Source organism: Sycon ciliatum, chromosome 2 (genome assembly GCF_964019385.1).
Source record: "Sycon ciliatum chromosome 2, ocSycCili1.1, whole genome shotgun sequence".
NCBI lineage: Eukaryota > Metazoa > Porifera > Calcarea > Leucosolenida > Sycettidae > Sycon > Sycon ciliatum.
This window is the reverse complement of record NC_088644.1, coordinates 37,727,385-37,746,472: the sequence shown is the minus strand read 5'-3', so window position 1 is coordinate 37,746,472 and position 19,088 is coordinate 37,727,385. Positions and strand designations below refer to the sequence as shown.

The 19,088-nt window shown below is 48.4% G+C and overlaps 1 protein-coding gene across 1 annotated transcript; it reads right to left on the bottom strand.

The window, feature by feature from the left end:
* Positions 1 to 8,673: 8,673 nt before the first annotated feature.
* LOC135810567 (metabotropic glutamate receptor 7-like) lies at positions 8,674 to 12,087 on the bottom strand. The gene has a single exon (XM_065324060.1). The coding sequence runs from the start codon at positions 12,085 to 12,087 to the stop codon at positions 8,674 to 8,676; it is 3,414 nt and encodes a 1,137-aa protein (XP_065180132.1).
* Between the last annotated feature and the right edge of the window lie 7,001 nt (positions 12,088 to 19,088).

The following is a 19,088-nucleotide window of genomic DNA, read 5'->3' as shown; positions in this document are numbered from 1 at the left end:
ATTTGCTGACAGAAAAACAGCAGAGGCAGAGAAATAATTCGAATGTCGTGGATTGGTACATGGTGGCTCTTTCGCGGAGAAAGGATCATCCACGGTATTATTAGTTTGGCTCTGCAGGATTCTGCGATCGTATCCGCGGCGCGGGTCTGGGGTTACTCCAACTCCAAGAAACATGCCGCTCGTGGCCACACACACCTGACACACACCAGTCATCATGCATATGCGGAAACCTGGAAACAGGAAACAGCCGGCTACCATGCATTAGGCATTACGAGACGCGTTGATCTACTGACTGTGCATGTGACGTACATAGCCTATGATGTAGTGACAGTCTGTATTGATCTGCAGTGTATGTAGAGTCTGAGTGTGACCCAGGCCGGGGCCAGGGTTTTTTTTGTAGGTCTACCCTGCAGCCTGGTACATGGTCGACATGGTCTACGATAGTCGATATGGCCATACTACTACTAGCAAGAGTACTATGGGTTATGTACTGAGTACGCAAGCTCACGTTAACGCCGAGACCATAGCCTCGGTGTTGTGGGCTTGCCTCACCAGCACAGGCTTGCTTTGCAGCCCCTACTCTCCCTGCTGTTTTGTCATTGTATTCTGTTGTCTTCTCCCCTTCTGACGAGTAGGTTGTGTACTTAGTAAAAAAAAAAAAAAAAAAAAAAAAACTCTTGCTACTACTACAGCTGGCCGTAGATCTACACAATCGTCATGGTAGTACAGGGAGTCTGTCAGGCACAGGCGGCAGAACTGACTCAGTGACTGGCACTTGACAGTCACGTCATGCGTCAGCCTGGTCTTGACGTCACGTCAGGACAGTAGTCGACTAGACCATGCATGGCAGACCTACAAATTTTCAAAGCTAAAACTAGTAGTAAAAGTAAAAGGACGTGGATCTGCCGGCGGTAGATCATGGTACATGTAGGTCTACACAATCATACTGGACGTGCAAGAGCACGGTCAGGCACCGACATTGCGACATAACCAGACCTGATGTCACTTGTCAGGCGCTAGGAAGTAGGATAGGCAGAAGCTCCCTTACATGCACATCCGCATTATCTGCTCGTGATGATGCAGATCTTCTTGGCAAGTGACGTTAGTTTCGTGCCTTTCAGCCAGTGCAGCCTGAAACAGGTGCCTCATTCTGTTGTGACGTTATGTTGTACTTCAACTTAAATCTTTACTTACTTGTCCAAGTCTGTTTTGTCACACTGATGTCATCATGTGCCATGTGCCATGAAACATAATGGCTTGTGCAAGTTGTGGTGTTTCCGATATCAGTGAACGGTGGTGAATCACTGAATCACCATGATCATTGATCACTGATATGAGAGGCATTTGATTTGACAGAAGTCTTTGATAGGACCACTATGACCATGGCATGAGCCTGCCACGCCCACGGACACGCAAGGTGTGCATTGAACCTTGATTACCATACAAGCACTGCCTGTCTGTGAAGCAGTACTCTTCATCAAAGGTCTATTCACACTGGTCCATGATGAAATAGATAATCCACTAGCCATTGGGTCGTGAAACTAGCTACTCCTAGTTCTAGTACATGTAGTACAATCATGTACTTTGAAAAGGTTTTCAGTAAGCTCCTATGCAATCATGTACTCCATAGCCTAGGCAGCTGCGACAGCATCATGACCTGCAAAACCGGAGAAAATCTTGCTGTCTATTTCTTGCTTTTTTTCTTCTCTTTTTTTCTCCATACAACTTACCAGTAGCTTGATTACACTGCCACTAGACATGACTGTCATAAGGCATGCTGTACTCAGGTTTCAACACCCTATTTTAGTGTTTTACAGTTCTATCAATCAAAACTATCGTATACATTGTACAAATGTCATGTTCATGTACATGTACATGTACATGACATTTGAACAATGTACGGTGTATGAGAACAGAACAACAAGGTGTATTGTGTATGGTGTAAGCGTGATTAGGACGTGTCAATCCGAGATCTATAGAAGATGTGCAGAACAGAACAACAAGGACAGTCAAGGCTTGTTTGCTGCGACTTGTTTGTTTGTTTTATTTTTACTCCACCAAGTGAACAGGCATTTCTGCCTTCTCACCAGGTCCGGAGACCTAGTTCCGACGAAATGATGAAGAGTGAATTCCAGTAAAAGTTTCATGCTATCGCAATCACCAGGTGTTGCCTGATGATTGCGAGAGCATGAAACTTGAAGTCGCAACAAACAAGCCTTGATTGTCCTTGTTGTTCTGTTCTGTATTACGCTCTGCCTCCACGGTGTTGAGCACTGTCAGCACACTGCATCGCAGCCTTTTCGGACCGAAACCAGTCGACTCAGCATCCAAAAGACTACAACACATGGGCCAATCGCGGTCATCCGTGCTTTTATAAGAACGAAATGGCGCTTTTAGTGACATTTTGCATACAAATCCCCATCTAGTAGGGCGCAGTCACCCAGTTTCGGTTGAAGTGCGCGAGTTCGATTGGGAATAAAGGAGGAAGGGAGCGTCTCAGCTTCCTCGGACCAAGACCATTCGACTCAGCACCCCGAAGACTACAACTGGTGAAAATATTAAAGGGGAAGTTAAGGCAAAAATTAAAATTTCACCAGTTGTAGTCTTCGGGGTGCTGAGTCGAATGGTCTTGGTCCGAGAAAGCGGAGACGCTCCCTTCCTACTTGAATCCCAATCGAACTCGCGCACTTCCACCGAAACTGGGTGACTGCGCCCTACGAGATGGGGATTTGTATGCAAAATGTCACTAAAAGGGCCGTTTCGTTCTTATAAAAGCACGGATCACCGCGATTGGCCCATATGTTATAGTCTTTTGGTCGCTGAGTCGACTGGTTTTGGTCCGAAAAGGCTGCGATGCAGCGTTCGCCCCTAATTCCCAATCGAACATGGTAGAACAAGCGGTCACGTGCTCCTGCGTACACCAGTCACCTGGTCACCGTGCCTGCAGGGTACAACTTACAGCCTGTTTTGACCTTTTTTGGATGCAGTCCTGTCACTCGAGTTGACCCTTGGTGTGAAAGTTCTCATGGTTTCATGCCAGTTCGCCGTCTCATTGCCCTCGGATCCAGACCTGCCACTTCCTTCTCGCAAACCGTTCCCATATCGCTTCCGTCGAGTTCCCTCTCAGTGCTGGGACTCTATGAACGCTGATTTCTCCTGCCACGACTGGTCGTTTCTTCAACCAGAAGGCTCTCCAACTGTTGACGCTGCGGTAGATCACTTTGCAGCCGTCCTTGAACGAGGGTTCCAACAGCACCTCTCTAACTTTGCTATCGGCTACAACAACCGGAAACATTCCAACCCAACATCCTCGACATCTAGTCCCCCATGGGTGACACGGTCCCTCGTATCTGAAGTGAAGCGCAAGCGTGATCTTTTCAGCATCTACAAGAAATTCCCAACGCCGGTTAACCGGGAGGCTTACCGAGTTCAACGCAACTTCGTCAAGCACCTTTCTCGTACCTCACACCGCTCCTTTCTAAACTCTCTTTCTGCAACACTCTCCTCCCCCGATCGCCCATCACTCCACCAATTCATTCGCAACCAGTGCCGCGGGACCTCCCGCGCGCCAATCCAGTACCTGACGGACTCCCATGGCAACCGCCAGCACGATGTGAAGGCGATTGCAGACACACTGAACAAGCAGTTTGTTTCATCCGGCATTCCGGAAGATCCGAATTGGGTCATTCCATCGCTGTCCCCAGCCCCTGAACTTAGCGCACCACTCACACGCGTCGTTACCACGACTGCTACCGTCTGTAAGCACCTCAAACTCCTGAAGAATTGTAAGTCCCCTGGCGAAGATGGCATACCCAATGAGGTTCTCAAATGGCTTGCGCCATCTCTGTCCTATCCCTTGTGCCTGCTCTTTAACATGTCATATCGTACAGGAGTATTTCCGTCCGTCTGGAAATCTGCTGTTATCGTCCCGATCTATAAGAAAGGCCAACGCTCTCAGGCTGGCAACTACAGACCAATCTCTCTCCTTCCCGCTGTGTCCAAGGTCTGTGAACGTATTTTCTTTGAGTCTCTGTACTGCCACGTCACCCCAGCGCTTTCACCATCTCAATCCGGTTTCTGCCGTGGAGACTCCACAACTTTCCAACTAACACGTCTAGTACAAGACATCTACACCCAGCGGAACCTCAGGCGGCATGTTGGCATCGTGTTCTTTGACCTAGCGAAAGCTTTCGACACCGTCTGGCATCGTGGTCTGCTTGCAAAGCTAGAGTCCGTCTTCTTGGTACACGGTCCAGCCCTGCAATGGCTCTCATCCTATCTTTCCTGCCGCCACCAGACTGTCAGAGTATCTACCTCCCTATCAGACCCATTACTAGTCGTGTCTGGGGTACCCCAGGGGTCCATACTTGGGCCGCTCCTATTTCTACTGTACGTTAAAGGGGAAGTATACCCTAAAATCAAATTTTCACCAGTTGTAGTCTTCGGGGTGCTGAGTCGAATGGTCTTGGTCCGAGGAAGCTGAGACGCTCCCTTCCTACTTGAATCCCAATCGAACTCGCGCACTTCCACCGAAACTGGGTGACTGCGCCCTACTAGATGGGGATTTGTATGCAAAATGTCACTAAAAGCGCCATTTCGTTCTTATAAAAGCACGGATGACCGCGATTGGCCCATATGTTGTAGTCTTTTGGACGCTGAGTCGACTGGTTTTGGTCCGAAAAGGCTGCGATGCAGCGTTCCTCCTTTATTCCCAATCGAACATGGTTGAAGAAGCGGTCACGTGCTCCTGCGTACACCAGTCACCTGGTCACCGTGCCTGCAGGGTACAACTTACTAGCGTGTTTGACCTTTTTTGGGTGCAGTCCTGTCACTCGAGTTGAACTCGAGTTGAACCTTGGTGTGAAAGTTGTCGCCTGCTGGCGCGGTGACCAGGTGATTTGGGCACCCAGGAGCACGTGACCACTTGTTCAACCATGTTCGATTGGGAATAAAGGAGGAACGCCGCATCGCAGCCTTTTCGGACCAAAACCAGTCGACTCAGCATCCAAAAGACTACAACATATGGGCCAATCGCGGTCATCCGTGCTTTTATAAGAACGAAATGGCGCTTTTAGTGACATTTTGCATACAAATCCCCATCTAGTAGGGCGCAGTCACCCAGTTTCGGTGGAAGTGCGCGAGTTCGATTGGGATTCAAGTAGGAAGGGAGCGTCGCAGCTTCCTCGGACCAAGACCATTCGACTCAGCACCCAGAAGACTACAACTGGTGAAAATTTGATTTTAGGGTATACTTCCCCTTTAATGACTTGCCAGCCCTTGTACCAAATGCAAGTCTTTTTGCTGACGACACTGCTCTGATGTGCTCCGACAGCTCGGCAGACAACCTCACGGCCTCCATGCAGTCCGGGGTCAACGCTACAGTAACATGGATGGAAACCTGGAAACTGAAGCCTAACCTCGCCAAAACCGAGGCCATGTTCTTCTCTCCCTCGCCCCCCACTCAACTTCTGTATTTTCCTGGTCTAAATAGTACACCTATTAAAGTTGTTACGAGCACAAGCACCTGGGCGTTATTCTCGACCGCCAACTCTCCTGGTCTCCACAAGTCCAGTCTGTGTGCAAGCGTGCGAGTGCGTCCTTAGGTATGCTACAACCCCACTGCCAACACTTGAATGATAACTGCAGAAAATTGTTCTTTAAGTCGTACATTTTGCCTATATTTGACTATTGCGATATAGCTTGGTGCGGGTTGTCTCAGACTTTACTCCACAGACTGGAGGTACATCAACGCTTGCTTCTGAAAATTCTGTTTCGAAAAGACCAAACATTTGCCTCCCTTTGTCTTTATAAACTTGCTTCCACGCACCCTCTTCTTGCCCGACATCAGCAGCATCTTTGTATCCTTGTGCAAAAAATCTTCCTAGCCCAAGTCCCGAAACATATTGCCAAGTACAACTGGTTTGTTACCACTAGACCAACACGCAATGCCTTATCACTGCCCCGAGCTAGTTCCTCTCTGTTTTTGAAATCCCCTTTCTTCTCAGCATACTCCCTTTGGTCTAACCTGCCTACTAGCATTAAGACATGCCAGGATATCAGGAAATTCACAGTCCAGCTTTCCACACTGTCTCATCCGAAGTGATCCCATGTATTATTAATGTGCCTCCCTTTCTTTTTTTCTCTCCCTATCTCCTTTCCCTCTCTGACAGCATCTTTCTTTTCTTTTTTCCCTTTTAGCTTGCCGTGGTTGGCTATCACCTGACCTCTCATGTTTATTGGCAGTCTTCGGACGGGCCAGGAGATGTTGAATAAATAAATAAATAAATAAGTTGTCGCCTGCTGGCGTGGTGACCAGGTGATTTTGGCACCCAGGAGCACGTGACCGCTTGTTCAACCATGTTCGATTGGGAATAAAGGAGGAACGCTGCATCGCAGCCTTTTCGGACCAAAACCAGTCGACTCAGCGTCCAAAAGACTACAACATATGGGCCAATCGCGGTCATCCGTGCTTTTATAAGAACGAAATGGCGCTTTTAGTGACATTTTGCATACAAATCCCCATCTAGTAGGGCGCAGTCACCCAGTTTCGGTGGAAGTGCGCGAGTTCGATTGGGATTCAAGTAGGAAGGGAGCGTCTCAGCTTTCTCGGACCAAGACCATTCGACTCAGCACCCCGAAGACTACAACTGGTGAAATTTTAATTTTTGCCTTAACTTCCCCTTTAATTAATTATTGGTACATTTCGATTCTGTCCTCGAAAGAGTGTGAGGATTTAGAGCACGTTGTACAGTGATGAAGTACGCAAAAGCCCGAAATCGCTCCAATAGCAATGCTTCGAGTCGACACGGCCACACTGATACACTGATGCTCTAGTCTGAGCCTATTCAGTGATGAGACCTGAGAAGATCGAAACAGTTTGCTGTCCGGAGATCTAGCGACTTCGAGTAAATCCATAGAATGATGGCTATACTGCATACCGGTATGTGTTTGTGTGCATCGTTTGAAACTTGAAACATCAGTCACTCTACCATTCCCATGGCCCATGGCATGGGAATTGCCTTGGTCATCATGACTGCTGCCATGGCCAAGGTGCATCGACATTCCGGAATCTTTCTTCGTGCCTTGTCCTGTCTGACCTGTTCCGTCCCAAGCACACAGACAGCCACGAAGCTGGTCTCTCCCAAAGACAATAGCTCATCATGGGCATGAAGAAAATGCCTTTCCTACGTTAATTCGCAGCACAAGGACAGCGTGTTCTCTGACTTATAAGTTATATCCTGAGCTTGACCTTTGGCTTTGGACGGATCTTGAGAACGAGGTGGCCGAGGGAAGTGCCGGAGGTCAGCACCAAGTACACAATATTGGTGTACCTGGTACAAATACTCTGCCCGCGTTGGACTTGGAGGCAAATGCATACTGTAGCTGGGGAGATAGTCCTTCCTGTGCTGTTTTGTTTTAGTTGTGTAGGACATCTGGAAGTCGCCCGAAGACCAGAGGCACTGGATGCGGTCGAATGCCAGTCTACTACATCATACGATGTTATCTCCCTGCAGCTGGCTAGCTTGCATGAATGTCAGCCTGTCGATGTCGATGCCCTCCGTTGGTGATGTAAAGGGGGCTGGCGTATCGTCGATTACCACTCGAGTTTCGGCTTGGGCTGGGAAATGGCAAGGGGAAGGCGACACCTTCAAAAGGAAAAAGCGGTACAGTATGAACTGTACTCCAGTGATATGCTGCTATAAAGCGTCCAATACACAACATTGTACTTTGAAGTTGTGAAACGTCACAGCTTGTGCAAGACACTGATCGCACATTACTACCAGACTGCTGATCCCACCACAGTAGGTACACATAATCATTGTAGAATCATGTCGTGGCAAGTAGGATGTAAACGCCGCATGTCGAATGGCCATGGCTATCACTTGTGCTTGTAGATTGCTAGTGATAGAATGGTACAGGGCGCAAGTGCTAGGTGGCCCGGCGTAAGATCCATGGAGCTGTATTCCCGGTGCCGAAAGGCGGGCACACCATCCCTGAATAGCAACTTGCCCATGTCTAACCCGGGCAAGACGAAGTGAATACTGTAGTGCAAGTAGTACTGGCCGAAGTTCGATGGCAAGCTATCAAAATACATCAGAACCAGTAGTCTTCTATAGCCAAGACCTGCCAGGAAATAGGTGTCACAAAGAATACACAACTACTTGCTACGAGTAGGTGACGTGGCTGGAATCGTGCTGTGAAAGAAATAGGTGTCTGCAACTCAGCATAATTGTTCTTGGGATCTTCACACAGAAACACACCGTTAAGTCACACAGACAGGCAAACAGACAGACAGTAAACACACAGTTAGGTCACACCAACAGACAGACAGACAGCAAACACACACACACACACACACACACGCACGCACACACACACACACACACACACACACACACACACACACACACACACACACACACACACATATATGCATGCACACATCACAGTCGCACTGTAATCACGAGATTACGTTCCACGCCATGTTCCTGGTCATTTGTTTCGCTGGATAAAATCTGAACAATAAGTTATAAGAACTGCAAAAAAATATTTCATCCATGTACAAATCCATAGAAATACTCCTCTCATCCAGTGTAATTATAATCTTCAAATAACTCTGGGTTTTGCATGGACTTTATCAATAGTTCAGACATAATTTATCAGAAGTCAAAATCAAAGTGAATACTCAAACAATAGGTAGTCGTTGGATTGAGCGCTGGAAGCAAAAGGAGAATCAGTACTAAGAGTCACTGCAGGTAAAACTTTTCCATTGGCGTCATGGTGACCAAGGGTAATCGGACTTTCAGCTGCAGGTAGTCTAGCCGGGGTGGTGAAAGATGAGGCACGTCGTTGTGTGGGGCGCTTGAGCAGGCTCTGCGCTCTTCTGGAGAGAAGATCGACACTGATGAAACTGGTCTTTCTCAGAGCCTTCTTGGCACGTGTGCTACTGGCACTGTGTCCATTGTCTCTGAAGTCAATGGACTCAAGCGAGTCACCAAGCTCTTTGCACACACCGAGCGGACTTCCAGTCGATGCCTGGTTAAACGACCATTGGCGACGCTCCCAGTCTGGTGAGTTCAGGGTGACGAGCGACCTAGGCCGGGCATAGCGCATGTCTGCTTCGGAGGCAAAGTCGCGAGGTGTGCCGGGAGTGGAGAAGAAAATCGCGTAGATCCTAGGGAAGAAGAGAATGGTGAGAATGGCATCGTTGTGGATATTGATCAAAATGGCGAACATGATACGTCTGACAACTTCATCCGTCAACGAGGCGCCTAGAACGAGCGATGAATTCAGAATACATAGGACGATGGTCAGGTAACCGAGGAGAACGGCCTCGCTGTGCACGGTTCCGCGGTGCTCAAGCAACGAGAGCTTCAGCCGGCGTATCGCGTAGGCCAAGAAGAGCAAGCCGAACAGGATAGCCAGGGACAGCATACACGCAGGGACGGTATAGAACAACCACACTCTGCAGTAGCGGTGCAGCTCCACCTGCGATGCCATGGCCACCTCTCGCTCATGAGCCTTTACCGGCTCGATGATCACAACCAGGATGAGCAGGAGAAGCAGGCCCGAGCTCAGGACCACTAGCAATTTCATCTGCTTTGCGAATGTCTTGGCGACACGCCGCGAACGTGCTCGCAACTTCGGACCGATGCTGCGATACAACCGGCTGGAGGATATGACGCGCAGGTATCGGATCAAAATCGTGAATATTGAAGTCAGAAATATGGACGTGACCACCACAAAGGACACTGAGCAGTTGCGTATGTTTGGTTCGGTGAATATTAGGATTGTGCTTGATTTACCAAGAAAGACGAAGAGCAATGTCACCATGCTGAGTTGACAGTTGGCCATCTTGACAATGGGGCTAGCTCTCCAAGCAATGAGTATCACGGCCGTTATAATAGTACTCATCACGCCCACTCCAGTCAGGGTGAGTATGACTATCGCTGGCGTGGACGAGAACGTGTAGACATACTTCTCGAGTCGCACGCACTGCGACTGGTTGCGGTTGGCCGTGAAGCCATCGGCGCACGGCTGGCAAGCATCTCCCGTGCTATACTGGCGAGCCGGGCACACGACACAGATCCAGCAGCACCGCGCCAAGTTGTAGTGGATCTGATTGCCGTTGTAACTCTGCGTTTGCACTCTGCCGCCGCTGCACGGTTCAGAGCAGGTGGACGTAGGCGTCTCCGGACTGCCATTCGCCCATAGATGCAGACCGGCGGGCTTCGTCTTGTTCCACGTGATCGAAATGTAACCTTCGGCAGCGCCGGTGTCCGACGCCTCCCAGTTCCCAATCTCCAGCAGATGCCAAACCCCATCGTTCTGTGCCACAACAGCATTGATGCTATAGCTGGGCGCTATCTCCTGGCGTGCATGAAACACCTGGCATGTTGCGCTTCGCCCTTTGCCGTCTCGACACGCCAGAGTTATGTTCTGAATCAGCTGTCGCAGGGCGCGGCCGCTGGGGAACTCGTTCATCAGGTTCCGGCGAACAATGTCCGCTGCGATGTTCTCAAACATGCGAAACGCCGCTTGGACAGCTATCCACAGACTGCCAGATGATATGGGTGGCATAACGGGAGAACCGAATACATCGCCCACTGATTTGGATGTATCACAGCTCCGGCAATTCGGCACCTCGCCCCAGAAGTCAAGGCAGCAGTTGAAATACTTCTGCCAGGCAATAGCCAGCCATGGGTTCTTCACGACACTTTCCTCTGTGACGTGCAGACTGCCGAGGTGAGTGTGTAAACGTCGTGCGAAGTTGCGTGCGTCCTCGATGAACACCTGCGGCACGCGAAACAGCGGCCCAATGACGGTGTGATGGCCAAGACACTCCGACCGGTTCTGCACATCCTGGCAGAGATTGGGTGGGGGCAGGATTCTCGGAGCAGAGCCTAACCAGCCATCACTAGCAATCCAGACAAGGTGTTTACGGGCAAGCTGTGCCTGGAATACGCTACTTTCCGCCGCCATCTTCTTCATCTCAGCGAAGATTTCTTTAACGTATAGATAACCGCCGATGCATACCACCACTGTGGGTGTGTTGAACGGCGAATCATCTGCTCCCAGGACTAGCCTGCGTATGATGAAGCGGATCTTCTCTTTGTCCTGCCGGGTGAAACGTTCATCCATCGCCAAGCATATTGGGTGCTTGGAGATGACGGCACGGAACGTGTCCGCCGCATCAGCCCGTGCCGCAGGGTCCCGGCCGCGGAGTAATGCAACGTAGTGCCAACCATAGTGACGCAAGATGTCCGTGATGGCCACTGCCGCGTGCTGGTCGGTCGATGCCGTGCGGAAGAGGTACGGAAAGTCGAACTTGTCGATGAACTCGTCAGAAGTCGCCCAGTAGGAGATGTGCGGTACTTGGTAAACGCTCAGTGCGGAGGTAGCAGCATCCACGCCCTTGCTCAGGCCTGGTCCGATCAGGGCTCCGATGTGCGGTGGGCCCGTATCTAAACTGCACTGCGCTTGTGGGTTGACGACACCCGTGGCCAGTTCGCTGCGGCGTTTCTCATTACATAGTGTCTTCGCTTCGGTCGAATAACGGCCGATCATTCTCATTGCCCCATCATAAGTTGCAACCGCCAGTCCACACGAATCATGTATTTCAACCCCATGTAAGGTTTGTGCTAGGAGAGAGCTGTTCTGCAAAGCATCCTCTAGCAGTAGCTTCATGGCTTCAACCAGCTGTACCATGAGATGGAACCTGGGATTCGTACATTCATCTGGTTTCGCTGCCTCTGATGTAGGCCCATATAGTGGCATCAGAGCCACAGATAGCATGGTTGTACCCGCCGTAACCTGAGCGCGACTCAGCGGAGAGTATCCGTAGCATTTGAGACGTTTCCCCGGCATGTGCGGTTTCAGCAGCTCCGCTATTTCGCCGCTCGTACCAGGGTCAATGTTCCACATGCAGGGAAAAGTCCGTCTCTCGATGACCGAGTCGTCCCCAGTCAAATCAGGACTCCTCCGACTACGCTGAGATTGAGCGGCACTGACAGCGAGCTGAAGACTAAGCACGACGCATGCAGAATACACTATTAGCGACATAGGCCACGCGATTGACATCGCCATGGCTCACGTCCTCAAGCCCTATAAATAAATCGTCACAAATCTTCTTCATGGCATCAGCGCAGGGCTGGCTGTGATCCGAAATCTCCTTGCACTTGCAGTGCGGCGAAGCGCGAAGCAAACACGGTCCGGAGAACCTGATTTCCCTCCTGAAAATCCCAGGTCTAGGCTAGGACTAATTACTGAAGTCAGAGAGTAGATGTGATTAAACAGCTCTTGCTTCCGATTGACAGCTCGCGCGGTTTCGAACACCACCTCACCTGTCTCTCTCCCCACAGCACTCCACCTCCAGTGTTGCAGAAAAGAAATCCAGATGTGGGATTTTAATTTAGGACTCTACTCGAGTTGGATCTTCTCCGTGGGACACACTGTAGCTACTGGCATGGCCGGACAAACGGGACGCGGCACAGCTGCAACTGCATTATGTCGCATGTGTCGCTGAAGACTGTGAAGTAAAGCACTGAAGGTTCGAGTAGATCTACTACATTACAATCATGTAGATCTACATGTATACGCACAAATAAAAGGCAGCGACGGTGGTGTTATTGAGCGATCATTCATTCAACGGTTTTGCGTCATTGGTTGTGCAGCGCAGATGTACTCCGGCACTCACTTACTGTGTACAAAATGTAATGTAGATATCTACATTGTACATGACATGTTTACATGATTTATATACGGCATAAGTACAAATTTCAGTTTACGAAATCTTTCGTTAGATCACTCCACCATGTACAATGTAGATCTACCACTCAATTACCAGCAATAAAAATCAATATTTCGTTTTTGGTCGAAGTCTGTCACGTGCACCCCAACGTTCAGAAAAAAAACTTTAGTTTGATACAAACTACATGACTTGTACATGTACCGAAGGATGTACGAGTACTCGTACCCAGACTGCCAGAGTGCTGACAGTGCTCAACACCACAAAGCCAAAGGCAGAGCGTAATACACAACAGAAGGACAAGGACAATCAAGGCTTGTTTGCTGCTACTTCAAGTTTCATGCTCACGCAATCATCAGGCAACAAAGCAACAAGGCAACAAAGGTGTTGCCTGATGATTGCGTGAGCATGAAACTTGAAGTAGCAGCAAACAAGCCTTGATTGTCCTTGTCCTTCTGTTGTGTACAAACTACATGTACATGTATTTTGTGCCCCCTAACTCCAAACGAAACTAACAGTTACTAGTGCTTAGTCTTTGTACTTATGCAGTAGCCATTGTAAATGTACATGTACATGTACATGTAGGTCTACTCACGTACATGTACATGTACATGTGATGGTAGGAGTGGTCAATCCCCGACCCCCGGGCAGAATTTGTGCTTGTACGTTGTAGTGTGTATTGGAAAATTATTTTGTGTGGTCTGCATGGCAGCCAGCATATCAATTATCATTATGATTGCGTCCTGCACCCATTTACCGAATAATTATAATATTAATAAGGAGCTTTGGTGGATAGCGGCAGACAAGGTTGATAACTTGATATGAAGATTCACCGAACCTTCAATGTACCGATGTACATGTACATGTACATGTACATGACTACTACTTCGAAGTACATGATTGTATTGACAGGGTTGAGATCGGTCACTTTTTTGGCAACTTCATCTTTGACACCTCGGCGACTTCGCCCTCGCCCTCGGCCAGACGGATGATCGAACGACCAGTTTCGCATGCGGCTGCATGCACAATGTTTTCCAGGAATAGATTCCGAATACTAGTACTGTAGTGCCATCTTCGTGAACACTTTCCTTGGAGACAAGTACATGTACATGACATTGTACATGTACATGTACATGTACTTGTATGCTGCAATGCAAAGAAGGTCACCATGGTCACGCTTCAGGTTCTTGAACAAAACCTTGAATGTTTTCGCCAGTACACTTTCCAGCTTTCTCACAGAGTCACTGGCGTCAGGCGAAATACGGGCAAGAGCAAAATTGAACAAGGACAATGGATTTTATGCCAACTTCTAGTATTAGTACGAAATAGTCGTTGCGACTTCGGCAATGAGTATTAGGAAAGGTTTTCAGTGTGCTCACCGCACGAGTGGAAGGTTCGATGGACTTCTCCTGTGCTCTGGATGGCAGTCGTGAGTCAGTCAAGTGTCAAGTCAAGTCGACGGAATAGCGCGAGCTCCAGTGTGGGGACCAAACCCCTTCCTAACTTCTAGGTATGTACCCTTATCACTAGGGTCATGCACATGCAGTGTGGTTTCGGTTTTTCTGCATGACATCAGCACAGCACATACATAACTGATTGTACAATATCATGTTCATGTACAGTAAAACCTGTAACTAAAGACCACCGTGACTAGCGACCAGCCTGGTACTACACACCACTTCGCCAGGCACGGACAGTATCACATTCAACTATGGTTGTGCGTTGCAACCCTCTAACTAAGGACCACCTGCCACTAAAGACTGCTTTCTCTGGCCCCAAGGCAAGGGGTGGTCGTTAGTTACAGGTTTTACTCTACATGATGTAGAAATGAAACAGAACCCAGCAGCAAGATAACAATATTATTATGCAAATCGTTGCTTGTTGTACCCAATACAAACACTTCCGGTACCCTAGACGAGCATCTGAAACTCCAACGCCTAGCCTTTACTACTTTAGCCTGAGTGGGTGTTTGTCATAATTGCTTGACGCTAGTCTTCTCATTTTGTAACCGTGAACAGGCATGGGTGAACGCTAGAACTACAATAGTCATGTACATGTACATGTACATATCAACACAATTGTTTGACTATGTACATGGCATTGTACAGTGTACAATCATGTACATGTACATGTATATGGTAGGTCTACATGAACATTGTACATGTACATGTATGTTATCGCCGACAGCATGCTATCCAGCGAGAAGGCAATGATTTAAAAAAATATATACTGAATTGATAATGCTGAGAAAGGGTTTGCTCCCCACACTGGAGCTCGCACCTTTCCGCGGACGTGACTTTACACTTGACAGACTCACGACTGCCATTCGGAGAACACGAGAAGTCCATCAAACCTTCGACTCGGAAAACCTGCAAGAAAGCACCAGCCCCTGCTCAATATGCAATACACAGTGTTTCGAGAATTCAAATTGATAATGCATGGCATGATGTGAGAAACGTAATTAATAATAATTTTAAAAGAGATCGTACAAGAGACATGGCAGGCTTGATGACGTTCACCGTGGTGAAATATTTACTCAGAATCTTACCGCGATCGTACGAAGCAAGACCTTTATTCACAGAGAAGGAGGACAGAACATGCTAAACAAAATTAGCAAAATTTAATGTGAGACTAGTTTGACTAGCTACGGCAATCAACGGTGCTGTCACGATCACCATCAGCACATTGTACTGCACAATCACAATGTACCTAGTGATAGACCGAAAACGTGATGGTTGAGAAATATTGCTGAAGACACATAGAAATTGTGTTGTTTGAATCCATGCCAGCCATTGATGCTGATACAAATATCTGTGACCCTTCAATTTAAAATAATTAATTAAGTGAGCGTGTATGGGTCAATGGCCACTTTCAAGTCATTATCTTCTAGAAGACAACCACTTCATATTCCATTGTTATGTGAGTCCGCCAGCCGGTTTTCAAGCACCGCCGCTAGGTATTTTGTTGGCACGATCATTTCCGAAGGTACTAGGTGGGTCGATGTTTGCATGTCCATGCCAACAAGATGACTGTGTTCTGGAACCATGGAAGTGGCCAGGTGGCCCACAGCCGCACACTGAACACCTGAGAGTGAAAAAAATTAATTACAGCCTGGTGCGTTTGTTCAGGATGCCTTGGTACGGGTAGCTACACGAGTACACGTACAATTAAAGTCATGTACGTACATGTATACGTAGTGCATCGCGTGAACTAATCTCTGACTACGTGTCGACTACAGATGTTCAGTGAACACATGCATGTACATAAAGAGCTCTTTTCTGTTTGTCCTTTGAGGCTTTGTCCTTCTGAATCCACGGAGAGTGATGCTAAACGCGCCTCATGATATGGCCTGCGCATATTTACAAACACCTTGGGACATTGCTTCTGCAATCTGCTGAGTTCCTTCAAACCTTGGGAGACACACACGGACAGAGACAGACAGAGACAGACAGAGAAAGAGAGAAAGAGAGACAGACAGACAGAGAGAAAGAGACGGAGAGAGGTAGAGACAGAGAGGGACAGAGATAGATACTTGTAGATAGATAGATAGATAGATAGATCAGTAGATGGATAGATAGATAGATAGATCACCTTTTTTACCACCCTAGGTCACAATTTGATGTGTAACAATGCAGCACAAATCTGTACTGATGTGTTGCCAGAAAATCGCGCTGTTTCTCTACCCTGGCTATGCTCTATACATCTTTTTCCTCTTATAATCACGCTGATTTTGTCATCCCTTTTCCTCGCGCTATTGAAATGTACCGCCATCACCTTGCCCCCTTCTCCGTATATATATTCTAGTGATTGTTAGTCTTGGTCATATTGCTGTCTGATGAAGTGTTCTGACACGAAACTCGGAGTAACAGTGGAATGAGACTTGTTTGATTCATTGCTGTGTAATATTTGTAGATAGAGAGATAGATAGATAATATTATAGATACTCAATCTGCGGACAGCATGCTGTTTCGTTCTTTTTGAACTCATCAGCGCAGCACAGAGGAAATGAGGCCGAACCTGATAGCAATGGAAATAAAAATTTCCAATCAGGCCCGAACGTACCTTGCCAGAGTGCTCAAACTGACAAGTCAGTGAGCTCTGCATACGCAAACAGCAAAGGCACTACCCCACGCAAGAGTGCTCAACTGCTACAAGAGCAGGAGCGAAATACTCAATAGATAGATAGATAAATTTGTGAACAGCAACTATGTCGCTCTGTTAGAGCTCCTCAGCACAGCTCAGAGGACCAAAGCGCAGCTCTTCGCAATGAAATACGTTTCCGTGAAGCAAACCCCCGCCAAGAGTGCTCGAAATGCTCCAAGAGCAGTGAGCGTTGCACAAGGCGAGCGGCAAGGGTTCGCGGCTTAAGTAAGAGTGCTCAACCTAACGACATTGCTGACGCTAGGGAGCATAATACTGTATAGATGAGAGAGAGAGAGAGAGAGAGAGAGAGAGAGAGAGAGAGAGAGAGAGAGAGAGAGAGAGAGAGAGAGAGAGAGAGAGAGAGAGAGAGAGAGAGAGAGAGAGAGAGAGAGAGAGAGAGAGAGAGAGAGAGAGAGAGAGAGAGAGAGAGAGGAGGGAGAGGGAGAGAGAGAGAGAGAGAGAGAGAGAGAGAGAGAGAGAGAGAGAGAGAGAGAGAGAGAGAGAGAGAGAGAGATGAGAGAGAGAGAGAGAGAGAGAGAGAGAGAGAGGGAGAGGGAGAGGGAGAGGGAGAGAGAGGGAGAGGGAGAGGGGAGAGAGAGAGAGAGAGAGAGAGAGAGAGAGAGAGAGAGAGAGAGAGAGAGAGAGAGAGAGAGAAAGAGAGAAAGCAAGAGAGAGACACACAGCCAGAGAGAGACAGACAGAGAGAGAAAGAGAGACAGAGAGACAGCGCGAGAGGCAGAGACAGACAGAGAGAGAGACAGAGAGACACAGAGAGAGAGACACAGAGAGAGAGAGAAAGACAGAGAGACAGAGAGAGACAGAGAGACAGAGACAGAGAGCCAGACATACAAACAAACAGACCGCGTCAGACAGAAAGACAGCCTCAGACAGTCTGATACACAACAGACAGGGTGCGTCAGGGAGAGGGTGGATGAGAAACAGGGGAGGAGGATTGACTTGCGTGATGGCGCACATATCGAATACATCAGGTACATGATGATTGTACCAGAATTGATTCCAGTCCTTTTACATGTGCCAACCCTCCGAAGAACCGACTCACACACTGTCACAGACATCGCGATGTTGTCACTGTATTCGATCGTATTCATGACAATGGGTCAGTCAGCGTATTTTTGTTGTCTAATCTTCTTGGATGCAGCCAGAACGGGGAGATCTCGTGCGGAGGCTGTTTCTGGATCCAGCAGAGGTGGGAGGTGTTGTGCCTGACTGAGGAAGTGTTTTCTTAGACATTTGAATGAAACTGCGCTGATCTTCTAAGTTGATTTGGGGGGCGACCTTTGAATGACTGTGAAGAAATAGTATATCGTTCGTTAGATTCCGCTCTCGTGTAAGCTGTGACGCCGTTGATCTTGAAATGGAGTTCCTGATCGCTGCTGTGGCTTGTTTCATTGGACTGAATGTACCCAGATTATCCGTGGCAATCGTACCGTCTGATCACGCCAACACTAATAGTACCGTGCTAGGTACAGTAGGGAGGGAAATTAATACCTAGTTCTGATTTGGACCTGATGATCACCTAGGGACTTCAACTGATGCGCCGAAGCCGCATGGTGTTCAGTGCGAACCCTTCCTGATAGGTGCGTTCAACGTTATGGACTTCGGTGCAAGGGCGACGGGCGGCACAACGACACGCAGGCATTTGTCGACGCCTTTTCCGAACTGCTCCCGAGTCAGCATCATTATGTACGCGCAGGTGTGCGTGCCTAATGGCACCTACCTGGTCGATCCACTGACATACCCCACTGTGCCAGCTGCATATTTAGAATCCTTGGCAAATTGCTCTCGCCCAGAAAGGCATCAGCGTGGGGCGGTGCGAGAGCCTTCATCACAGTCGAAAGAATGGACAATTTCACATCACGGGAGATGGGCAGGGATCTATACAGGGCCGGAGCGTGGAACTTGAAGACGACAAGCAGGATTATCCCTCGACTTCGGACTGGGAGAGAACATCCCATTGGGCATTAATGGTCCGGCATTGCTGCTTCTCGCGCAGCAAACGTCTGCAAAGGAGGCCAGCGGAGGTGGGTCAATTACTAACATCACGTTTCGTGGGTCCTTCGGTGTGGCCGTGTTGATTATAGGCCAGCCTATCCAACAGCGTGTCAAACTTTGCAATGTGAACATCTTCTCCAGTGGTTCCGACACCACCGATACATCCCGGCTGGTATTCCAGCGG

What these genes read in the sequence shown, in the direction of transcription:
- LOC135810567 (XM_065324060.1), bottom strand. Translation starts at nt 12,087, where the DNA reads ATGGCGATGTCAATCGCGTGGCCTATGTCGCTAATAGTGTATTCTGCA.